At 38.1% G+C, this 26,621-nt stretch overlaps 1 protein-coding gene across 3 annotated transcripts in view; it reads left to right on the forward strand.

The window, feature by feature from the left end:
- The window catches only part of CCDC85A (coiled-coil domain containing 85A), a 170,363-nt gene that overhangs the window by 127,607 nt on the left and 16,135 nt on the right, over window positions 1-26,621 (forward strand). For 2 of the 3 annotated variants that reach the window (XM_037143441.2, XM_037143442.2), the window contains exon 3: window positions 3,583-3,659. The exons of the other annotated variant lie outside the window; for it this stretch is intronic. In XM_037143441.2, coding sequence (XP_036999336.2) covers window positions 3,583-3,659 — 77 coding nt within the window. The remainder of the gene's footprint in view (window positions 1-3,582; window positions 3,660-26,621) is intronic. 3 annotated transcript variants of the gene reach the window in all.

Raw genomic sequence — 26,621 nt, forward strand, 5'->3', positions numbered from 1 at the left:
CCTTTCCTCCTTTTGCTCTTCAGTATTTTCCCCTTTTTTTCTCTTCTTGACATTCCTTTCTCTTTCCCTGCTTACTAGATTACTCCTGGCCTCCAGCCCTTCCTCACGTCTCTGTCAAACTGCTGTTGATCCATTCAGCACAGGTTTCTCCTTCAAAAGAACTGTGGCCGATATTGCCCTCTTTCTATACACATGATTCAGCACTGAATTTCATAACACCTTATGTTTTGGGTTTTTTGCCTTCTCTTCCCTCAACTGGTAATATAGTTCTTGAAGATAGCATCATTCTTTCATATTACTGTGTATCCATGTAGAGTGGAGCTTAGAATGTGGCTGTTTCTCTGGGGAGCCTTGACGCTCATTCTCAATGTTCTGAAAACCAAAATGGCATTCTGAAATTCAATTTTAACAGCCATCAGCCAAGAGTATAAAATATAGTCATCAATTCCAGTCATAGGATATTCTAATGCAGTTGAGAGTGTGAGTGTCTGTGTATCACTTTATAAGTAGAAAGAACACCAGTTTTTGTCCAACGCTTCTCTTAGGTCAATGCACAATCGTACTCCACATTGCCTGGGTGCAATGCAAGACCAGCTATTGTATAGTTGATACCACCCTGGAAGGCCCTTGAGGAACGAGGAAGAAGAAAGCAGACTGGGGAAGGGGCTGTAGCAGACATGGCCAAGCATGTTCCTTCCTCTGGCACAGAAGCGCCTGCTTTTCTTCCTTACACACAAAATTGTAACCAGTTTTCTTTTTTTAAAAATAACAATCACCTAGGACTGAGCTGTGGTTTATGATGTGAATATTTTGCAAGTGTGGAGTTTCTTATACTTTGTCCTATTATGTTTTATTTACAAAGGTTTACAAATTTTCTTTCCCATTATTGCTTATGTACTAGTATTTAGGCTTAGCTAGCATATGGTGCAATAACAAATAAACCTTGAAATCCTAAGGGATTAACAAATTATCTGTTTTTCTCTAACTTCACAGTTAGAGTTTAGTGGTTTCCTCAGTGGCTCTTCATAAAGGGACATGGAGACTCAGTGATGATTTGACAGTATATTTTAGAAAAATGTTTGCTTACTCCACTCCCATTAAAGGATTATATAATCCATTTCTTGATGAATAAAACAACTAACAGCATGACTTCTCTTATTTATGCATGCAAATCAGCTCTTCTTCCTATTTTTCCCACACCCCCCAGAAGTTTTCTCACTTGTTCTATCCCTTCATTGTTAAGTAATAATTGCAACAGAGATTTAGGACTGAGCCTGAACAACAGAACTTTCTGGAACATAGCATATGGTCATGTAATCCTAAAATAGAATTTGTGCTCTGAGAAACCTAAGACTTGGCAAAACTGGTCATCTTTTCATCCCAAATATACAGTAGTGTCTGACAGAAATCAGTGACACAGTAAAGATTAGCTCAATGAATGAACTGAAAACTCTTCTTAGTTTTGTCTTTACCATAAACTATTTTTTTTCATTAGTTTACCTGTCTAAAATACGCCCTAGCTTTTCCTGTATTTGCCTATATCTGCAGTGAGTGCTTTGAGACAAAGGTTTGCATTTCATCTACTGTAATTTGACATTAAAAATTGGGGAAAGAAATGGTTTCCAAATTCAGAAATTCACCTTCCACCTTTTTTTATGCTGTCAAAACTTTTAAAATGTAAGTAGAAATTTAGGGAAAGCATCACATTAAATATGTAAACCGCAAAGATTTTAAAAAGAGAACTAGATTCAAGTGACTGAGATAGTTGCTGTATTAAAATCTATTTAGTGGCATTTTTTCAAATGTCACCTGAATCACTCTGTATAGAGTCTTTTCTGTTGCTTTAAGTATTATAGCCTCAGGGATAGTGGAGTTTAGGGACAGTAAAGATAAGATGTAAATTGTGCACAAAAAAGAAGAAAAGAAATGCATTTGTTGGTGGTTTGAATGGACTATTTCTGAACAACTTTTCACCTGGATGGCCCTTCTCAAGTGGCTGTTTCTCTAAAGTAGAAAGTGGGACTCGCAAAACTGTAAATCAGGAATGTACATTTACATTTTGATGATCTGCAAATTACTTATTCACTTGCTAGAGTAAAGTAGATTCATGAAATCAATAAGTTTGTTATTCATTTATGCCTTATACTTCTTTTTCCATTTGGAAGAATCCATTAAGCAAACTCTTAACATTTCATTGAGCTAAAAAAAAAGAGAGAGAGAGAGCATATTTATAGTCCATGTCTTTAGTTTTTTTTCATCTTTGTGCTTCTCTCTCTTGCCTGGGGCTTGCTCAAGGCTGTTTTTCCATTGGTGTGAGATCAGTGGGTGGTCATAGTAATGTCAGTGATAAAGACTTTCTACAGATGTTTGTGAAAATAGGCTGTTAATGGGTCAGGGATGAACTTACTTGATACATTTGTGAATTAAGGACTGTAGGTTCTAATGTATTTTAAGAAAATAAAATGTTGATTTGGAGGTCACCAATATGGAATTGAGGTCATATGATCGATTTCCATATAAAATTAGAGTTTTCCTGATGAACTTCAGTTCAAGCTGTTAATTTGCATCAATATTCATACTAAGTTCAGGTTGTTAGGGGCGCCAAACACTTGCCTCTCAGATGCACTGAGAGTGAACAGGCCCCGAGGAGGACCTGCTGCTTCAACACTAACCCTGGGGACATGCTGTGTCTGTTACATTTTATGTACTCAAAATCAGTTTGTTTGTGGGTAATGAATTACAGCTACGTTGCTATAGGATGTGCTTGAACATTTTCACTTTAATGAGAAATAATTACTGTCAGGTTGTTTCTCAAAACGAAACTCCTTTCCTGATTTAAAGCTATGGACTTTCAAGTTTCATTAGGAGCAGAAACTACACAAGATGCTGACTGTGAGCTTTCAGCACACACCTGAGTTTATGAGAAAATTAAAACGAGAATCCGTTTGAAGTCAGCCCCTGGTTAACCTGGAGGTTTGGAGAAATCGGGTCTCCGTCACACACAGCCCAAATGAAAGTCAGAATTCGGCCTATGTGTATTATTTAGCCCTTTCACAGCTTTCTCTGAATTATAGTCTCTTAATAACCATAGATTTGTGACAAGAACAAAATGTTGGTTTAAACATTTGAAATATTCATTGGGAAAATGAAGGGAGCTGGATATTTGAAATATTTTTTCTATTTTTAATATTGGCTTGTGATTTATTTTGGTTATAATTAACATTACAAAAAAGTCTTATGCATGGGACAGCTCTTGAAAACTCAATATTCACAGAAGAAGCAGAAAAGAGGAAATAACTGTCTTTTACATGTCTGATATTCTGAACACTACATGGTGCACAAAAGCTTACAATCTCACCACCTACAAACTTCTAATTTTTCTTGATATGGTATAAATGTTCATACTGCATGTAGTATCAATAGCTTCTGTTACTGTTTTTCTGGGGAGATTCTTTTTCTCTGTTTTTAAATAACAGCCTTAGTAACCACTACCTGATTTAAATAAATCAAGCTAGAAATATCCTGACAGTGCACCGAACAAGACCTGTGTGTATAATGTGAGTTCTTTCTTTTTAATTTTAGAATCAACCTTGTCCTATGTTAGGCAGCTGGAGGCAAGAGTAAGACAGCTGGAGGAGGAGAATCGCATGCTGCCCCAGGTGGGTGACTTCCAGAAGCTCATAGCTAGTCAGTGTCATTTGAGTTGTAGCATTTTATTTGTAATTTAAAGTCTCAATTACATTTTCTCCTTTAAATGATAGAAATCATTCTGTAAATAGCCATTCATCACTGTGTAGTGTGATTATTTTTCATAATGGCCATCATATTATCCAGATTCTTAAGTGTGGCAATAAAAGAGGAAGATATCTGAAATAAGAATGTAAAATAATTTTGGAAGGAAAAGGGAGAAAAATGAAGACATGTAGAAAGTACTTGGATAGTACTACTCATATACATCACACATGTAGTTGGTGAATATAAAGAAAGGACTTGTATTTAAATAAAAATTTTGCTAATTGTGAAGTAGGGAAAGCTGTAGGTATTTGGGAAATGTCATATTTTAATTAAGTTAGTACATTCTAAAGTTCTTTGTGATACAACTGAACTCTTCCGGTGCAACCACGTGATGACAGTAATGGACAGTTTTTACTTTGGGGCTTCGTTTCTTTTCCCTGGTGAATGTATGTAAAGTGCACTTTTTTTTTTGGAATTTAATGCCTTGCCATGTGTTTTACTTATGAAACTGTTTCAATGGGCTGATGTCCTGGTGAAAAAGATGTGGGTCCTTTGAGGTGGTGGCTCTTGGGAAATGTTCTGTTGATGAGTTGAATAAATCTACTGATTTTAGCTTGGTTTCCTTTACCGATGTGTACACAGTAATGCATTTTAATATTTTATAAAAATGACTTTTTTAAACTTTTAGTTGGTAATGTTCTTTCCACATTTTGGTGATTATTCCTAGTTCATAAGTGACTGAGGGAAAATTAAAACTTAATTAGCTGGTAGACAGTAGTTTAGATGAATGTACCAAGGCTGGTATAATGCAGGAGCAGGCACACACACAGAGTCTTGCAAATACGCTTTGGAAAGACATTTTAGGTCTTCTGAAATCTTTTGTTTTTGAACTACTTTTGCTCATTAATGAATTTGGGCTGTCAGGTACTTTAGATAAGGATGCCTTTCTCTTTCTGCCACTGGCCAACCATCTCACTAGAAATCACGAGATTAAATGAAATAAGTCTACTTATCTCCCTTCTCAAACTATACATGTGTTATCTCTTGACAGAGGGATTATTTATATCATGAAATAAAGTACTATGTATAGATAGTTTTTTCTTTATTATTCTATACTTTTCATTTTTATTTTTTGCCATTTTTCTTTTTATAATGTATTCACAGTGTGACTGTGCTAAGACCCTTGACTAAAAACTTCTTCGTTCCAAAAAGTAAAAAAAAATATGATTATTGTGAACATTATACATGGTTATACCATCTCAGAGGCAACTGGGAGTGTAAATGAAAGAGAAAATGAGATGTTTGTTGGTTTTCCTGTGAGCAGGAATTGAGGCTCACATCGACACTGACATACTAGCATGTGTGTGTATGTTCCTCTGACTGAAAAGAGGAACTACAAATGTGAAAAGGATGACAGGATTGATTTATAAAATCTACAACTGTGTCATAGGTCTTGAAGGGAAATCAGAAGCCTTCTCCTGATTTGTGTGTGCTTATTTAAAGATATAGTCCTTAAATAGTTAAGAGTAGACAAGCTTTTCATGTGGAAAGTGTTCATACATATGCTGTTAAATGCATTGCTATTTTCTGACAAGGAAGTTTTTTTTCCTCCACAAGAAATGTCTAGGGAACATCATATTTTATTGAATTGAAGATGTTACTGATGTGGATTTCCCCTTATCATATGTACCATTAAGAAAGAAAAAGATTCTTGCTGATTTCGGAGATGTTAAAATGGAAAGATGTTTTAGAATTAAACAGCTATTTATGTGTCCAAATTACTTTAATGCAAAGAAAGTCTGTTGCCTGAAATATGATATTGGACATATGCAAAGAATGCAATAGCTCTACCTTGGTTCCAAAACAATATTTCCATTAAATTTCTGTATTTGACAGCGATGCCTTCATTTACAGCTAAAATAGATATGATATGTGTAACACAACGGAAATGAATATAGACCGTGAGAATCATCTAAAGGGCTTCCTCAGTGGAAGTCTGAGACTTGGGCTGGAAGACACAAAGGATATGTAATTTCTTCTTAGATGTCAGTGGGACTATTACAAATAATTATGAGATTTCCCTGAAGAAACTGTTTCTGATTGCATGATGTTAGCTGATTTGCAAGGTCGGGTCAATGCGAGCTAACGCCACTGCATAAATTAGTCTGAATACATGATTTTGAGTTTTAAGAGGTTGCTCACTGCATTGATTAGAAGCTATTCTTTTTTTATTCCCGTTTTTTAAAATATGTCCGCTTGTCTTTGGATAAATAGGAAAAGAATATAGTTGACAATTGGAATTCCAAGTATGTCAGAAATCTTTTGTGACTGTGTCCAGTTTCTTTGCCGATATTGAGTGTTTACACTAATTATATAAAGCATATTCCCAGAGGACAAAATCTCCTTAATGTACATTTTTATGTAAAATTGAATATAATGAACAGAAACTCCTGACTTTTCCTTAGCAATACATATTTTAAAACAAGTGAAGTGAGTATGATAAATGCTGCAGATTTCTCTCTGGTTAGGTGCAAAAGCTTTCATTTCTTAGTTTATAAATGACAAGGTTCCTCCCAGCTCTTAAATTTCGTAGGCCTGGGCCAGCCTAAATTTTGTAAATAAAGCTTGGGTCCAGTCTTATGCAAAGTTACCAAATCCTAGAATGAAAGGGTTTTGTTCAAGAAGAGGTAGAAAAATGTGGTGAAGATTGAGTTGGTTCTGTCTAGTGGTAAAGAGGAGCCCACAGGACGTGTGGGTGGACTGTCAGTATAGACACTGTGGTAGGTCATTACTCAGTGAGCGCAGAGCTCTTTGCTCTGCCCTGGTTTCTAGAACATCCTACTGGGACCATTGAGCTGTACTTTAAGCCTGATGTGCGAACACAATAATCAAATGTGCCCTAAAGAATAGTCTCATTATTTTCAGAACATTTTATTTTGATAAGACAATATGAGATCCATCCCTTTGAAAGATTTTTAAGTGTATAATACAGTATTATTTTCTCTAGGTGTGATGTACATTAGATCTTGAGAAATTATTCAACTGCATAACAAATTTTATACATGTTGATTATCAACTCCTTATCTCCTTCCCCTGCCCCCAGGCCCTGGCAACCACTATTCTATCATTTTATGAGTTTGATTATTTTAGATCTCTTTTATAATTTTAATCATGTGGTATTTATCCATTTATGAGACCTTATTTCACTTGTCATATTACCCCATGATCCAGCAATCTTACCTCTGGATATTTATCCAAAAGAATTGAAATCAGGATCTCAAAGAGACATTAGCCCTCCCATGTCCACTGCAGTGCTGTTCACAAGAGCCATGATGTGGAAGCATCCTAAATGTCCATCAACAGATGGAGAAAGAAAACGTGCATACACATGCAGCGGGATATTCACCGTCCTTTAAAAAGGAGGAAACCCTGCAATATGTGACAACATAGTTAACATGCTTTTTGAAAGTTGGTACAAATGATCACTAATGACCACCTGCACTTAAGGTATTTTTTCTGGAACATGTGGGCTAATGTAAACTTTTAATTTTTTTACAGATTACATTTAAAAACATTTCAAAGAGCTGCATCTAACCTCTCATAATACACATAATGCTAAAAGTGTTCAGACCAATCTGTGAGCTCCCTTCTGTTTATATTTAATGTGATATAAACTCTAAATGAAGATTATGTGTTACTTAAATACATGTAGCTGCTATCTATGAAATTTCACTAACTTTGAAATCCAGTGAGGTAGAGTCACCTAAAATGACATAAGTAGAAATTTGTGAAATAAAGGACCCACTATAGTGTAAAATTATTTTATGGAATTTTATATGAAATTTAAAAAGAACATACCTATTATGTATGTGTATACATTTACACATAAACACAAACTTTCTGTGGGTCAAGAGATCTTCAAAGTTGGATAGAACTTTACATATCACATTGGAAAAATCCCCTCTTTAAGTAAAGGCAGGTAAGGTTCATAGAGGTTAGGAGTATAGTCTAAGACAGGTGATTAAGGGTAGACTGAGGCCAGCATGTAGGCCTATTCAGTGTTATTTCTAGCACACACACAGTGCTTCCTTTAATAACTTTGTGTCATTCATGTAATTCAGTGTAATTAGCCTGTTAAATCTATTTTAATCCCATTGTCAATTTCTTTTTTAAACACATCTTAAAAATTAATAAGGTATCTGCTTAGCCATCTAAGATTCTTAGACATATATTCTATTTCTGCTTTAAGGGAAATACTCTGTTTATTTATTTATTTATTTATTTGTTTACTTACTTATAAATAAAGGGGTAGGGAGGGAGAAAGAGGGAGAGAAACATCAATGTGTGGTTTGCCTCTCATGCATCCCCAGTTGGGGACATGGCCCACAGTAGCCATATGCCCTGACTGGGAATCACACCAGTGCCTCTTTGGTGGGATTGAGAACTGGGAATCAGGCCAGTGCTCAATCCACTGAGCCATGTCAGCCAGGGCAGAAATATTTTATTTTTTTAAAGTCATTATACCCATCATAAATTTAAAAAATGCATTTAGAGAATCTTCTGTCTGCTCTGTGAAAAATCATAGTTTTACTTTAAAAACACATATACTCACATCTGCATTAAAAAAAATCATACTTAAACTGTGGTCAGAGAAGGCCTGTGCTGTTCAGAGAGAGTTGGAGGTAGGTGGGTAGGGGAACAGATAGTTACAAGAGTAGTTTTCACTATATATACCCATGAAATTTGAGATTTTAGATCAAATCCAAAAACCTTGCTTAGGGCTATCTACTTATTCCATTGTCTTTTTCTTGATCACCATGAGGATTTTAAATTCAGATCTAGTTGAGATGTTCATGTACTACATCAGCAATGAGGTCTATTCAACAAGAAAATATCTCTAAGAGTAGATAATACAGAATACCTTTTTGATGGTTTTATTATGGATAATACCACCCTTTGAAGACATCAGTCATTGTTCAAACCTAACAACGATACCACTTACTTTTTAAAAACCATTCTCATCTATTCTGTGTTGAGTTTGGATTTTGCATTATTAATAGGGCTCGAGACATGAAACAAGCAGCTTGCTGAGTGGACAAAGTCAATTAAGTGCATACGTTACAAGTCCTACAGGGAAATCTCTCCTCTTCGTCCAATGTTCTGGCACCAGCATCTATTTGAAAAGCCTAGATAGCCCCTCTGGGCCCCAGACACCATCTCCAAACAACCACCTCTACTGGAGACCAACATTTTAGAGAGGTTTCCAGAGTTAGGAAAGGTGCCCTGACTTTCCTGGCTATAGTGTCCTTTGCCTGCTGGCTGCTGTGGGTGGGACAAATGGGTTTGGCCATGGCAACTTGGAGCACCACTGAGCGGGCCCTGTCAGCAAGTGTCTCTATTTCTGTTGTGCTGGCATTCAAATAAGGGTCTCTTTTTAGGAATGGAATGAAAAATCCCTCTTGTGTAATTTGGTGACAATGTGGTCTCACAATGCAGTTTGTTTGGTACATTGGGAAAGGGGCAGGGCTGTTTCCAGAGTAGTTTCTGAACAAAGGAAAAGAACCCAACAATGTTGCCCTAAGTGCTGAGGAGGGTGCCCAGGAGCTAAAGAGACTGAGCTTCTCACTTCCATGGTAACACGGGTCTGGGTCATGTCTCAGAAAAGCTCCCTCACCCTGTGCTCACGCGGCTTCCCAGCGAACTGGGCAGAGCCGGGAGGAGTGTTTCAGACTCACAGATTTCCCTCCTGTGCTTTTTCTTTTTTGCTTTGGAGATACTTTATGGTTATTTTTCTTTCTACTCTTCACATTTTTTCTAGCTTTGCTTTGCAAGTCATTTTTGTCTAACAGGGCCATAAGTAGATGGCTCTTACAGGGCTTGTATTGCTCTAAAAAAGAAAGAAAGAAAGAAAGAAAGAGAGAGAGAGAGGGAGAGGGAGAGGGAGAGGGAGAGAGAGAGAGAGAGACAAGAAAAGAAAGAAAGAGAAAGAAAGAAAGAAAGAAAAGAAAAGAAAAAGAAAAGAAAAGAAAAGAAAAGAAAAGAAAAGAAAAGAAAAGAAAAGAAAAGAAAAAAGAAAAGAAAAGAAAAGCAGTCACTATTGCACAAAGAGCAGGCACCACCAGGTAATTCCTTCCAGGATCCTTAAAAGCAAGTGGTGGTGTTTTTTAATTACTATTTACATGGAAACTCTCGTTCTTCATTCCTGAGGGATAACATGTAAAAAACTGTTTTTTCTTGGGTCGGAACTCTATGTTGCACAGCCTGAGTAGAATTTGAATGTTACCGACAGGAGAAGAAAAGTTAAACCCATTAAGGGTAAGTGACTACTAGAATCATATTTGGGAAAAAATTGACTCTTACCAGAGGAAGAGTGCTTCTGGTTTACCATTTTCTCTAAATCACCACGATTTATAGAGAAGATAAGGGCTTTTATATATAGTTCAGTGGCGTTTTGAGAGGACAGATGGGAGCAACACAAGTGGTGTGAGTGTACTGGAATAAGAGACAAATAGATATGGATAATAAATTTATGGGAGGGAAGTCATGCTGGAGAACCTAAATAAAGGGAGAGTGAATTAAGAGAAGAGTTAAAGTCTACCAGAGAAAATATCAAAGGGTAAAAGTCATAGGAAAAATGTCTAAGGGAACATGACCGCTTTCGTCTGTGATTTTCATCATGAGGGTTCTCGTTTGAGAAACTCTGATACATGGTAAGAAATCCTCATTCTAATGAGAGAAAATGGGTGAAACAGAAATGCAATAGAAAATATAGCTATGTCACTTATTAATATTGTTAATACAATTATTGAATTTAAAATGTACTCAATTATTAGGGACTATGGTATCAATACTTTATATTTAACATGCTGCTTTTTTAATCCACAAGGACATGTTAGTAAGTCTATCACTAGGGCATATTAAAATGTTTTTTGGCTTGTAGTAGTAGTCATAAAAGTAGCAGCATTTTTGGTACCTGCCCTTGTAGAATTTATCACAGAAAAATTATGGTTCTCTCTCAGCATCAAGTTTTTCTGGGTAGTGACATCAGCTACAATCACAGATATGTGGATAGGAAGCACTGTGAAGTAATATTTGGGAAAACTTTGAGCTGGAACTATAGGAGAAATGAACATTGCCTTGTCAAGATGGTTTTCTACTCTCCTTTGACTTTTAAAAAAATCTGAAGTCAAGTCAAAAGTGAAAAAAAAAAGTTAACAGATGAAACAGTCTTTCCTTTTCTAATAGGGTAAGGAAATAGGCTTATAGAAAGTGGAAAATCCTGGGTATTGTTTGATTTGGGAATTAAGTTAGTTAAATGTAGATTCTGTTGAAATTTGATCAGAAAGGCAGGAAATTATGAAAACTGGGTATGGTGGAAGCTCGTAATGATGCCGAGGTTCCTGAGCAGTCCATCTCACCGCATCTTGGTTTCCTGCCAGACGTCACTGCCCCTGTGACTGATGCGTCCGAAGAGTCGTCTGAACCGTGCCCTCCTCCTCTTCATTCTGCCTCAGACCTTGCCTCCGGTGGCATTTAGGCATCTTTCATTTAAAAGTACTTCTAGTTCCTTTCTTTGCTGTAGCCCAAGCAAAGCGAAGATGCTTATAACACACAAAAAACTAAAGTTGGTGCCTCTTGAAAATTGGAAGTTACCTATATCCTCTAAATGTGAAGTAGACAGATAGAAATGTGCTATAGGTAGTTTCTACATTGCCTAAATATAAATGTACTGTAGATAATAAATGTAATATAGGCAAATAATGATATCCTTTGACAAGAAAGAGTTTAAATAAATTTGAGTGATTTAAGACTTGACTGAATTATATTTCAAAAGTTATCATTGTGTAAAAAATAAGCAAAACATAAGTGTCATTTTAGAAAGCTCAGACATAGACGTCAGTGGCCTTAGACTCTGTTACTAATCAAGGGATTGAAGGAGGCCCCGTGCAAATGCTAGAACAGACACTGAGTGGCGATGACCAGACTCGGCCTAGTCAGCTGTCTGACCACAATGACAGCTCTCGCCGTAGTATGGCTGGTTGTGCCGTGACTGAGAAAGGCGATGTGGGAGTTCATGAGTCTTTAACCATAGAAGTCTGCGTTTATTAGTAATGTCTACACAGAAATAGGTGTACCCCTTTATATTTTCATATAAAATTCCTTAAAACTACAACTTTATTACCCTACTGGGTCTTTTACTTACAGGCGCCGATTTATGTCGTTGTGGGTTATTCTACCTCATTGGGTTCTAATGCTAAGAAAATTTCATCATATAGCTATTAAATTTACTTAAATCTCATGCAGTCATGGTATCTGTCTGAGACTCACATCCTATCAAATATGCATGTACTTGAGCTCGAGTACTAGTCCAAGCAGCATTTGCTTTTGTGTATTTTAAGAGATAATGTGCAATCCTCTAAATATTTTTATTCATTATACAAGAGGGGACAGAAAAAAACCTGGAATTACCTTCTCAGGGGTGGGCCCCTTGTAGTATAGGTTTCCCCAGCTAGGTGAATGTTTTAGAAACCCATCTGTATCAGTGTACTAGCTGGTGTTGTGAGAGGCTGCACCTAGCCACAGGGAATTTTTTTTGAAGACTCTTTCAACATGTTTGCCCATTTCATGATGGGTGCTTTATGAGCGCACCTGCCCACACCATTCAGCAGTTTTTGGCCCAAAATGGCATGTCCCCTGTGCCCCACCCTCCCTATTCACCCAGTCTCTCCCCACGAGACACTGTTTTTCTGGATGACGAAAGTTTTCAAAAGGAAATGTTTTGCCGATGTGCAAAAGATGAAACAAAAAACAGCAGAAGCAGTAAAAGGCATCTAAAATCGATGAGTTCACAAACTGTTTCAAGCAGTGGAAAAATGTCTTGGCAGGTGTATTGCATCAAATGGAGAGTATTTTAAGTTTAAATATGTAAAAATTAAAACACAAGTTTTTATAAATAAATTCTGGGTTTTTTCAGGTCTCCTCTTGTATAGAATTATGTGTAATGAACATAAAGGCACTACTTTTCCCTAACAGTATACTTATTTAAAAATAATATGAGCATGATAAATCCATATGGATTTGTCTTTGGTCTGGTGTAAAGTCCTCTTTCTTTATTGGGAAGTGTGGTTCTTTCCAGCCCTGAGCATTCTGAGTCCAAGAGTAAATGAAAGCCTGGGTCTGTGTCTTCTACCCATACAAAGTTACCAGGTCCTGGAGTGCAAGGGTCTTTACTGAAGAACAGATATGTGGTGAGAAGATGGTGAAGACTGAGTTCGCTCTACGCGGTGTTAGAGAGGAGCTCCCAGAGGAGCGGATGAATGTCATCACCGTCCAGGGAGCACAGCGCTGTCTTCTCTTCCATGGTCTGTGTGGTATCCTACAAGCGTCCTGGAGTTGAACTTTAAATCCAGTTCATAAACTCAATATTTCAAAAAGAGCCAAAAATTATGAAATCTTATTAAAAATACAGTATTGTTAGGTGTTATTATTTGATAAGGGAATGCCTTTGAAAAGTTGGTACAAATCGTAAAGATCACCTGAACTTAGGATATTTTCTCCTGAGTACAGAGCTTAATGTAAATTAAAAAAAAATTTAAATCACATGTAAAAATATTTCAAAGGATTTCATATAATAAATGGAGACATGACATTTCAGAGATAAAAATTTTAAGTATGAGAGAATAATATAGGAAATGTTAGAAAAATTATTTAGCTCTAATTTTTACCAAAAGTATATTCTTTACTTTAAAACCTAATATATTTTCAGTAATTCCTTTCAGAAATAAGCCAAAATAAATTACTGTGGGGAAAAGAAGACATGAGGTAGCATACATTAGTTTTGCATTGTGACCAGACTGAGAATAACAAGGCTACCTGCATATAAATCAAAGTCAAATCTGCTTTACTTGTGATACACAGAAGGACCATGTCCCATGTTCAGTAGAAGAAAGTATTTTTTTCAAAGGTATCTGATTTATTGGACTCATTCTGTAGAGTAAAGCATCTGAAAGGACAGTCACCTGGGCCTTTGTTTAGATGCTGTGGTTGACACAGAGGCTGAAAGAGGAATTGGAGGAGGTGGACTGGGAGGCGACGATCAGTGTTGCTGTGACAGTTTGCATGGAGCTTTCATACAGTGTCTTTCAGAGTGCATGCCATCGAGCCCTTATAACCTGGTAGCATCCTAACCTAAGAAGCTAATGAAAGTGGGTGTAGAGAGGCAGTATGAAGGAAGAGCATGTGAAATAAATCATAGGCTTTGCCTTCATTGTTTTGTAACTTAGGGACCTTTGGTGGGTAGGTAAGTCATTCTTAGAGAAGATTTAGGGTTTGTTTATTCTAAGAATTCTATGAAGTAGTTTCTGTATCAGTAAGTAGCAGAGTATTTGGATAAGCAACCCACCCATATTTGTAAACGTGGCGTTACTGAAAGTCATAGATTGAGTTGACTCAGACCACACCAGTGCAGACTGGTGAAACACAGTTGGAGTCGGTTCTCTTTGCCCCATGGGCTTACCTTTGGGAGCTGTTACCTGGCCTCCTAAATCTGGGCCTGACTTGGGCTGTTGACTGGCTGCGGCAGTGATGTCTGGCCCAGTGGCCCCCAACATTCTCTGGGCTGAGACAGTCCCAACTTCTGCTTGGGTTCTACCTTGTCCAGGCCCAAAGCCTGTAGAGAAAGTACTGCTTAGCACAGTGTTCTAGTGTTTAGCCCAGAAATGGAGGTAGGAAGGAGGAGTTACTATTAGGAAAGGGACAGCCAATTCAAAGATTGTTCCTCCCTCTCGAAAGTACTCCATTATCCTTGATTGCAGTGTATTTACCATATTTTCTGACCATAAGACAGACACACCTAGGATTTAGAGGAGGAAAATAGGGAACATTTTTTGAACCAAAAATGTGGTAAAATATCTAATAACATAAATAGCATGATATTTCACCAATGTAAATGTAAACAGAACTCAACAACAGCATTAACAACCATTATTCCTCCCAAATTTTGGGGTGGGACAGGGGAGTGCATCTTATAGTCCAAAATATATGTACCTAGTTTAATTCTTTCCTGTAGGAGAACTTCTTGTCCTCAAACTTTTCGGTACCTCAGATATCTGTCATTTCAGGAGTGCTCAGTAGGGGCACATAAATAATAGCAACCCCTCTTTCAGAATTTTTATCCTCTTTGAGATTTTTGGAAGTTCCATAATAAAAGTTAATGGAATAGAAACAACTTTTGAACTATCTTTTTTTTTTTTTAAGAGAAGAATAAAAGAATGAAGCAGCAAACTTACTCACATAAAACTCTTGGGCTAATTATTACTTTAGTAGTTTTATTCATCTAGGCAAGCAATTTTCAACTGCGTCTGCATGAATTTCTAAAACATGCAATACCTGTCTATTTAGTCAAAGGCATGGACCTCTTTTCCCTTAGATGGTCAAATAAAAAAAAATGACAACAGCCAACACAATAATAGCCTTTCAATGTTAATGCCCTGCCTTTAACCATAAATATTTAGGTCATATGATAGAGTTGCATCTTATTGGTTACTTTGCATAATAAAGTTGCACATGATTGGTTAATTCTTGGTACCAGAAATTCTTATATTTCTGGTACCAAGAATTAACCACTGCTCTGGCTATTGCTCTTAGCAGTTATATTTAAAAAGAATTGAATACAGAAATGTAAGGATCACAGAAGAAATGTAAATCAAATGTAAATCTGACTCAAATGTGTAATAGCAAAGAAAGGGATTTGGCACTATCTTTTCTTTACCTAAAATGCCTCTCACTTGCAACAGAACGACATGCGAGGCAGAAGTTCTGATATTTGACAAATAACAAATAATAAGCCCAGGACCAGATGGGAACCATCCTGGACTTACATGAAAGCTGGCTCTAAGAAAGGATGCTGGTTAATAGCCAAGTTATATCAGCTGCTTTGACACCCAAAGCAGGTGTGTCATTATGCCAAAAACGGAGTTTTTTAAATTTCAATATTTCGTGTTTTAGGAAATTGAATATCCATAACTATAGAAATCTTATGCAAGAAAAGCATAATATACACACTGAGAAGCAAATCTCAATTCCAGTACATTTGATCACAAATAATTGTGTGGGAATGATGGGCCTTTATCCTTTTGGGTGCCAAACTTCTGTTGAGTGCCGAAAGTTAGCAGAAGCTACAGTTGGAATTTGGGTGCCAGAGTTCTGAGCAAGTTAAAGACAAAGGGAACTTTAGCAAGTTTGCATTTTGAATTTGGTTATTTTGTTTGGTACCAGCCTGATTCACTTTCCATTCCCTGTTCAATACGTGATTCCTTAACCTGCAAAGCTCACAAGTGTTTGTCAGTAAGTTCTGCAAGTTGTATTTTCAATAAGATAGTTGGTGATGGCAGCTCAGTTTCTTTAACAACTTAAAAGGACTTTGGAGAGGTCTATTTGAGGCTGGTTCCTCTGGTAACTTGGGAAGAAGGTGGCTCATGTGGCTGTTCGGGCACTCGTTCTTTTGAAAAGCATTTTCTCCAGTTATACTGAGCCTTTTTGGCCCTTGAGAACAAGATCAAGGTGGGCATGAGAGCAGCTAAGAGCAGCTGCCCCTCCAATGTTTTTCACTTAAAAAAAAAAGTGCCCTGCTCAGGATTTTGATATCGACAAAGTTCTTCAGAGTCAGTCATGAGAATGTGATAAAGCATCCATCAACTCTGGATGGCTTTCAGGCTATAAATTGATGCCATGGTCATTTTAATAAGGAATAATAAGGACTTTAGCAATAAATAAGACTATTATCTTTTAAACCACTAGAAAATGTTTGATGTAATCCCATTGATTTTTAATACTTTTTACCTTATTGTTTTTTTTATTTCAGATGTGTTTTTATGTTAATTTTGTTTGAGGGTATCAGTCTTACTGTTTTAAGTGTTAGGGTCTTAAGTCTTTAGGGTGCCAGGAGAGACACTGTAGGTCATGAAAAAGATAGTGTCCAATTTTTTTTATTTTTCCATGTTCTTTTTTCTTTCTAATGATGGGGTGGATGTTTGTTTTGGTTTCAAGCACTAACTGCAACCTGTGTATCAGCTGAGGTCCAGACTTTTGGGACGCTGGGCCCTGTGATGGTCTCTGTTTTATAGGTGAGGGAATGTCTGCTAATGGGCAGAGGCAAGGTCTGTGTCCAACTCTTGTTATCACTGGTCTAACCTTTTTTTTTCCCCCCTGAAACCTGTCATGTGGCAAGTGTGTTTTTCTGGAAGCAATGTAGCTATAAAAACACGACCACCATATTCACGACCATCATCCAAAACAAACTTCTGGTGAGGTATCTTCGGGGTCTGAACTGGAATTAGCCAAGAAACTCAGTATAGTTTGTAGTCCATCATCAGTTTTGCTATTCACTGAGAGATTTCATCACTCTAACAATTTTTGAAGCATGGGAAGATCTCATCCTTTTATCAATCTTCAGGACATTTCTAGGCCCTCAATACATTACATAGGAAAGAATATTTGTCTACTTATCACTTCCCTTTAAGCTGCTTGCCTCCTTCTCCAGAATGCACCCAGACTATTACAGTCTGCAGTGACCTTCTCATCCTTCCTGCTGGGGGTTGGCTCTTCTTTAGTAAAAGTCCAGATAGTAAGTATTTTCAAACTTTGAACCATACAATGTGTTGCAACTACTCAGGCCAACAATTGTAGCATCAGAACAGCTGAAAACAGCCACAGAGTACGTCGAAGTGCATGTGTGTGGCTGTGTTCTCATAAAACTTTATTTACACACTGGTGCAAGGGGCTGGATTTGACTCTGCAATTAGTTCGCTCACTGCTGCTCCACACTAAAATAATTTGTCAATTATTTGGGTTATCTTTTAATAATGGTGTTTTTATTTAATCAGGATCACTTACATTGTTGCATAAATTTTCATTTGCACATAAAGAATTTATTACACACCCATACTTTTCTCAATAAGTATTTTTTATTTTTTCATTGCTTTAAGTTCCTCTGTCCTATCATCTCCACACTGGCCCTAAAGTTATCAGAATCTGGATTTTGAAATGTGCTGTGATTAACCAAACCAGAGGAGCTGGTTGAGCAAGAGGCAAAGGTATTTTTTCCTAACAGACCACTTAACTTTGGGATGAAAATTTGTCAGCGATAAAATATTGCTTGCATTTGGCTTGAAAAGGCAAGTCCTCTTATATAGGCAGAACAGTTGTGGAACATCAGCTAGGAGATTTGTGCTTTTCTGAAGCACCTGTGTATGGTTACTCATGTGAGTGAGTGGTTATATTACTTTTGTGTCCTGGCTATTCTTGCATGTCTGAGGGAGATTGGTAGGAAGATAACACGGGGCAGGCTTGTTTCTAAAATAGACCCCACATGGCTGGCAGCTTGGAAAGAACATGCATTGCTATATAGTCCTTGAAAGGTGAGCAAAATTCCAAATCCATGTTGATTTAGAATGAGGAAAACCATTTCTGGCTTAGGCAGAGATCAGAAATCAGTTAATCACCCTTTTCCATTAAATGGGGGCATTTCGTGAATGAATGATAAATCAGGAGATTACTGGTAAGAATAAAGTGAATTCTGTGTTTTTTGGGTTCTTCATGTTAATATTCTCCTTTCCCATGATCTCTGTCAAGTACATGGGTCTTAATTATGGTATATGTATGTGTGGAAAGGAAAGAAAGGAAAAGCCTGGTCTGCAAGGTGCTTTGGAAAGAACAGAGGAGAGAGGACTAAGGCTAGTTTGTGTGTCTGGCGTGTTTCTTGTGGATCAGAAGAAGAGTGAGAAGGAGCCCCACTTGTCTTTTTGTTTTTGTCACTAGAAATGATTGACATCAGAACAGCCAAGGGGTGGAAGAAAGATTTAAAAAGAGCAAAATGCATTCCCCTTGCTTAGATGGTGACTAATAGCAACCTGGCAATGATCAAGCTTCTGTATAGCAATTAATGTTTTCAGAGTGCCTTGCAATTGGGTTTATCAGTCCCCCCGTCACAGCGCCACATGAAGCTAATTGAGAGACCTGTCCATTTTAGCACTGAGGACAAGTGACTTGCTGAGGGTCAGGCAGTGGGTAGCTTATGGAGCTCATTAGTCCCTGGGTCATTCTTCTCTTGAGTAGGCAAAACACTTTTTACTTAAAAAAAAAAATCTCTTGCCAGCCTTGAAAAAATGTCTTATTACTGGTTAGTCTGGAGGTTTCCCAGAATGATACTACTGCAAATATTATAATTAAAAAAAATTTCTTTTTTAAAATTTGCCTTTTCTACAGCTTTATGATGTCACTTTTTGGAATTTCACAATCCACTTTTCAGAAAATGTTAGCTGTGCATTTTAAATTTTAGCCAGGTCCTTCACTCAGGTAATGCTCTCACAATGTTGGCCCTTCAGTCCTTCACCCAAAAAATTTAGGAAAATAAAAATTAACCAGGCAAAGTTGGTTTGCAGCATTAGCTGTGGTCAAAGTTTGTATGGAGGGTTTAGGGAAAAGTGTTTAAATTTTGGTTATTTATGCTATCCTTTATGCTCAGAACCTAGGCTAGATGAAAGCAGTGACTTTGTTATTTGAAATGAAAAAGTTTACATTTCTCATGAGATTGGTACAGGAATATTCATTCAATGAGAAGTGATCAGTGAGCTTCTACTGCTTTTCTTAGTAGAACCAAAACAAATCTTAATAAATGTAGAATGGGATTTCTTTAGATTATAGGAAGATGACGTCTTGGCCATTCATTCAATATTTTACTCCTCAAGTAGTTTTTGTGTCTGTTATGTACAGATACTGTTTTAGACAATGAGTATACAGCCTTGTCTAAGAAATTTATGTAGCTTACATTTCAAATGGTGGATCATTATTAAAAATATGTACTACCTGGGAATGTTGATCAGTATAAAAAGGCAAAAGCAGGTTACAGATTGGAGAGTGACTGGAGTGACAAGGTATTTTACATGGAATTAGAAAGGCCCACTGAGGGAGTGACATTTGAAGGGGCCTGAAGGAAGGAAAGAATATGGCTGGAAAGGAGTCTTACTGGAAGCAAGAACAGCAAGGACAAAGCTTTGTGTAGGAATAAACTAGTCACGTTTGAGGGAACAGGAGCAAGAAGGCTAGTGTGGCTGGGACAGTGAGTAACAGGAGATGAAGTCAGAGAGACAGGCAGGGAACACAGCCTGTAGGCTTTGTGGACAAGGTCAAGTGTTTGGATTTGGGTCTGAATTGATGGATAGCCATTGAAGGAGTTGAGCAAGGTTGCCATAGCATCTATTAACATTTTTTAAAGGTCACTGTCAATGTTGGATAGAGGAGATAGAGGCAGCGAGAGAGTACAGACATGGGGACCCCCATTAGGGAGCCAGCCTGGTATTCTAAGAGGGCAGATGGTTGCTTGAACTTAGTGGTAGGGTGGAGATGGTGAGGAGAGGAATTGGATTCGCAGTGTATTGTGAAACAGAGCCGAGAGAGCTCTATGACAGAGTGGATGTGAATGTAAGGGAAAGAGACCCTGTATCACTTCACAGGTTGTGCACTACAGAACTGTTCATGTAGACTGTGCAGTGAGTGGCATCCAGCGTGGTTCAGTGTGGTGGCTCTAGAAAGAGTCAAGGATGACTCCTTGGATTTCAATCTAAGCAATTAATTATACAATTGGTGTTGCTGTTTACTAAAATGGGGAAGACTGAGAGAAGCAGATTAGGAGGTGTGGGGGAATCAAGCCATGTTTGGGCATGGGAAATCTGAGATGTCGGACACCTCCAAGGACTGTCACACACAGGGTTAGGTGTATGCATCTGGAACTCAGGGCAGAGGTTGGGGTTGGAGATAAAAATTTGGAAGGATAAATCGCTATGGGGCTGAATTAGGACTTCCTGTAGAGTGATGAGGAAAAGAAAAGGTTCCTGGGCTGTACCCGGCGACACTCTGAAACAGGGAAGGAGAAAGGAGTGCGGTGCAGAGAGGGAGGAGGAGGCCCATTTTACATTTATATCTCAATCTCCCAGATTTTATGGATGATCTTTGAACATATTTTCTGTACTAATTATTCAATGTTGCTTTATGTTTTACTGTTTTAACTCTCCGGTGGATCTCAGACTTACCTTTATGAACATTATTTACCTAAATGAGCATATATAGGTATGAATCTAAAAGTCTTGTTTTTCATAATAAATCATTTATGTTAGGGGTTAGGGCACAGATAAATATATTTTTAAATCACTTATTTTTTTTTCTTCCTATTGAGAGTCATTTGTGCAAATGAGCTCATGCTTTCGCGATGCTCTCTCGCGCCCTCTTACGGCGTTCCCACTAATGGAGACTTCGTTTCTCCCGCTGGTGACTGTCTTGTGACTACATATATAGAAGCTACACTGCCCGGATCATTTTGGCCACTCATGTTTTTGTAAAGCTTTAAGTGCAAGGTTATAGTGAATGCTCCAAGACAGAGCTTTTGACAAATGACCTAGATAGAAGTGCAATCTAACAAGCAGCTGTACTTACCTTATATTATTAACAAGTCTCCTAGAGAGGTAGGTATCCTCGTATGAAACTGACTGTCTCTGTGCAACTCTCTCTTACCTTGACCTTCCTATTTGGTGCCGGAGCTTTGTGTACTGGAAGACTGCTTGATGCAACCGAAGACGCTTCCTTTCACTAAAGCTGGAGCAGCAAACAGCACCTCACCTGATGCAGCATTTCCTAGTCAACTCAACAAGTATTTATCTTAAATAGGTGTATAGTCCCTAGGGCTCTGGCTAGGCACACGTCTTCTGTTGGGCTCTGAGTGCCAAGGTATTTAACACAAGCATTAATCGGCTCTGCTCTGTCATCTGAATGCAGTGCTGATCAGCACAACTTTTTTGCTTTTGCATCAACACCATCAATTCAGTTCTTTGCCCTCTCAGTCCTATTCATATCCCCTTCACCCCCAATTTTTTTAATAAGTCCAAGACCTAAAAGTATTGAGATAAAAGTATTCAGATACGTGGTCAACTTTTAATTGTCATTTTTTCCTCTTACAAGTTTCAGTTTTTCTCACTGGGAGCTGTATGGTTCATAAGAGATAAGAATTAAGCACGGAAACTTACTAGCTGGAAGCAGCGTGTGGGCAAATCGAATTGTCCACATTTCCTACCTTTTGTTTCACAGCTATTTTGTACCAGGCCTTCACTGTTCTTTGTCTGCTGTCACTCTGGCTACAGAAATATACAGGGTATTTACTGGCTTGGCCCTTTCAAGATATTCTTTCTTTCCTCAAGTTTGCCCTCTCTAATTCTTGTAAAAAGGCTAATCTCTACAGTCACTTGCACATATTTTTTGGGGGATCTATAAATACCTTCAAGTTTTATGTGCAGTCACAGATATTTCAAAATTACTTTCCTTCCAAGAATGTTATATTGTTTGAGCAGATATTTTCTTCATGGCATGAAGTTGAAATCATTACAATTTTTGCAAACTCTTTTATTTCACATGTCAGAAGAGACCCATTTGTATAGGTAGCTGTGAGAAAGATGATGTGGGGCTTCATGAATTGTTAAATACTTCTTTGTTCTTGATTTTAAAATCTGATGAAAGAGTTAGATGTATTGCACTTCCTGTCCTGGTGAATGGCCTGACCATTTAGCTGGTACCCAGCCAGAAAGCTGGGAGCCGTTCCGGGTTCCTCTTCAACCTCACTGCCTACATTCACATAAACATTAGGGCTTGCAGGGCTGTGTCTTTTAACCCATCAATATCCTTTTCATTCCTTCTGCTGTTGTCTAGTGTAGGCAATGAGTAATCAGTTTTCACTTGAACTTCTTTGTTAATATCCTACCCAGACTTCCTCCCAGCTAGTCTTGTCCCACCCAAATTATTCTCTACGTTACTGGAGTGATGTATAAAACACAATCAGGTCTTGTCACAGCTCATACTTCAGTGTTGAGTTAATTTCAAAGCCTTCCTAGGGAGTAGAAGGGTCTCTGCTCTGACTCCCGCCTTTCCTGTCAGCCGCAGTTTGGCTACTCCCCTCCCTCACATTCTAGGCTCATGGCCATCTGAACTTCTATTTCTCTAACAAGACAACTGTCTAAACCCAAGTTCCCTGGATTTAAGCTCCTTGCTCCTTCTACTGTGACCTCATAGACCTCAATCTTAGCCCTTATTCAGCATAATGAACAAGGGTGGGAGAGAATAAATACTACCTTCCACTTTCCTTAGCTGGGGACAGTATATTCATAGATTGTCCTACACTTCATGTTAAGGCTAATATCTCTCATGATAATTTATTTTTTTATTTTCACCACTTGATGTTTGCCATTACATAACAATTTTGATGGGAATCAGCATATACTTTAGATGCCCCATTGTTAAATTCTATTTGTCCTTTTGGTCTTCTATAATCCTTAGTGTTCATTTCAGTTACCATTTTAACATACTTGAGCTTCACTGTAGTGTTAAAAATAGATGGAAATGATTCAAGATTTCCCAGATAAATTTTGCTAGAATAATAGTAATTAGTGAGAGAAAACAGTGGTGGGAATTTAGTCTATGTTTACACTATACAGACTTGCCAAATACAGAACAATGCAAAAATGTCAGTTTCACTTGTTTCAGCACTCTAGAAGTGTGCTTTAGTTACTGGACAAATAGTTGAGTACCTGTTAATTACTATGTACACAGGCAAACAAGTAAAGCTATTTTTGAGATGCCGGGGGGAAAAGTCCCAGTCTCACACATTGATTATGATAATACATTAATATATCAAGTTTATTGAGCTACTGTTATGTTGCTGGGACAGATAGGGTGCTAGTGTTCGTGATTACAGAGATAATGAAAGTCAAGTGCAATGAACTCGAGGAGCCCCAGAATATATATTTAATATTACTGTAAAATGTGACAGGGCTTAACATTGAGCTGTGAGAAAGTGTTGTCAGCTCACATAAAGTAAGTGGTCAAGGTAATTAAACCCATCTGTTAAATAATGAAAAGTAAAGTTCACACAATCATGACTTATTCATCTACAAAGGCATGAGGGAAGCAAGTTTTCTAGATACCTAGTTCAGGAGAAGAGAGAATGTGAGTATAAGTTAATAAGGAGCCAGAATTGAAAGAGTGACATCCTGATCATACTAGTACGGGACAAAAAAGGATGAGCTCCAGAAAAGTCTCACTGGAACCCAAACCCAGAGAGAAGAAAGAACAGGAAATAGACTGTTCTCTTGATGAAATAACTATTAACCTGGAGCCCTCCTGTGTTTCATTTCTAGCATGACTCATACAGCATTTCAAAGTGAGCTGTCACTAATTGTCGACAATTAGTGACAATTCCTTAGGCTATTGCCTAAGGAATTCCAAAGGCAAAATTCCTTTGGGTACAAGTCTCAAAGTTCTTGGGACATTATTATAGATGCAGGCTGTATGTAACTGTCGCCGCCACAGTTATGTGCCTGGTGTGCAGAAAGCCAAAGGAGCACAGAGCTGATGGAGTGTGCTCCAGTTCTTCTGGATCAGTTATTAACACTAACGCACTGTGGATCCTCCCCAGGCCCCTGGGCCATTCCAACCATCCTGACCTTGCCCAGGATCCTCTGGCTCCCCTTGTGGCCCTAGGAGCTGCATGATGAGTAGACAGGACAGAAGGAGACCTTCAGGGCTCAAATAAAAAAAAAATAGAAAATCATTATGTAGTTGCAATAACTGAGAATAGCACTAGGCTAACTCTTAGTCTGGATAGATATTAATATGTAGGGGGAGTTCATATTAGCTAGTCTTAATATCATTTAATTGACAGTGCTTCGGAGAGTCCTCACACGTAGGAGGAGCTTAGTAATTGAGAGCTGCATGACTAAGACACGTTCTCAGGAGTCCTCCAGCCACTGAGGAGACAAGCCTGTAAACAGACCACACTACCTTGAGCCACATGCGGAGGAGACATTGGTCGCTGTTCAGATCCAGATTTCTGTCCTTTTGATTTGCCCTGTGCATGTCACACAGTGCTCTCACCTGCACTGGGCTGTTGCTTCATGTGCCAGAGCCCTCATTTCTCTTTCCTGACAATTTTATTCTTTCCGAGTGTGTCTGCCTAAAGTTAAGCGCACACTCTTTACCTGTTACGTTGCAAGAAAGCTTTATTTTCTTCCGTAATCTCCACAAATCAGCTTCTGCCAGTTGTATTCTCTGTGGGATGGGTGTCCCGGTTTCGGGGTGCTGCGGTGCGCTGCGTCTCCCCACTCGGACAGCAATTTGTTCTTTTGACCATTGCCCCATACTGGCCCACTTTGTATTCTCATTCTGCTAGCATTGTTGCAGTAGGATGCTTTGGATATTTTGAATTCTTTTCCTTTTGTTAGAGTAATTTCCTACTTGGGGGTGGAAATATGGACGTCTTTAAGCTTATAGAGAGTTTTCTTTAAAATGATTACAAGCTCCAGATCATGTAGGCGATTTGTCCTCATATGCAAAATATGTGACGGAGCTGTCAACAGAAATGTTGCTTTTTGGTTTTCCAAAATAGCTCTCCCTTTAAATCAGGCTTTCTCAGTTCCAGCACTGTCAACATTTGGGGCTGGATAGCTCTTTGCGGTGTGGGTTGTCCTGTACGCCGTCCGACGTGCTGCATCATCCTTGGCCTCTCTACCCACCGAAGGCCCATAGAAACTTCACGGTGCTGACGGCTAAAAATATCCCCAGACGTTTCTGCCAAATGTCCCCCTTGGAGGGCCAAATCACCCCAAGTTAAGAACTGCTCTAAATAATAAACGTCTGAAAAGAAATAGACAAACAAGCTATACAATGGATTGACAAGCAAAGCAAAAACATTTATGACTATAGCAAATACTTACAGAGCAGTGATTTTCTACCAGTGTGCTGCAAGAGACACGCAGGTGTGCCACAAGAATTTTTAAAATATGCAATACCTGACTATTTAGTTAAGGTGCTGATGACCTCTTTTCCCTTAGGCTGTCAAATTAAAAACAGACAGCAGCCAACACAACAATAGCCATCCAGTGTGAATGGATCAAAATTATACCTATTATTTTTTTTTCAGAATGGCAAAAAATATATTTTGGGGATGTGCAGAAGAATTTTAGTAATTAGTTTTTTGTGTGCCATGAGATGCAAAAGGTTGAAAATAGCTGTTATAGGGTGTTTTGTGTGAGCCAGGCACTATTTTAAGAGCTCTTTTCATATAAGCAACCAAGCTCATAGAGTGAGGTATTATTGTCTCATTATTACCCCCATGTTATAGATGAGGAAACTGAGGTACAGAAAGGTCATGCAGTTGCTAAGCATCAGATCAAGAATCTGAACCTAGGCACTGTGACTAGAGTCACGAGCTGGACTTACTGTGCTTCTCTCTCAACAAACATTGGAATAGATACCTACTTCACAGAGCGTGGGATATTATCTCTGACAGGTGCTTAGCAAATATTTATGTGAGTAATAAATGAATATCTATAAATTTAGGGAAGTAATGTTCTAAATCAGTATTGAATAGATTCTTCACTTTAAATAAAAATAAGCTTTTCTTTGAATACAATCAACTAAATATTCTTTGTTACAGCAAAGCAGAGTCTCTTAGCGTCACTAAGCCCATTCATAGGAATCTTTTGGGAGAAGTTTGTCAAGGTGACCTTTAAGTCACTTGTAGTCTTAGCTCTGATTTGTGTGGTACCACAGGTCTGCAAAATGTCAGAAGGCAGGCTGGTAAAATTGAACAAAATATTATTTTCTTGATGAGAATAAACAAACCATCTGCTCTTGCCTTTTAATAAGGAAAGACTGAATTCATCCTCTCTCTTAAACTAGGTGTGTGTTCTGATGAGGTATGATAGTTTGACCTACCTTCAGGACTTATAAAAAATTAAACACCTTTAACTAACAGGAAACCACTTTAGCCGATCAATTTTCAGACTTCC

This window comes from Artibeus jamaicensis, unplaced genomic scaffold, assembly GCF_021234435.1.
Source record: "Artibeus jamaicensis isolate MK-2021 breed Jamaican fruit bat unplaced genomic scaffold, CSHL_Jam_final contig_465, whole genome shotgun sequence".
Classification (NCBI taxonomy): Eukaryota; Metazoa; Chordata; class Mammalia; order Chiroptera; family Phyllostomidae; genus Artibeus; species Artibeus jamaicensis.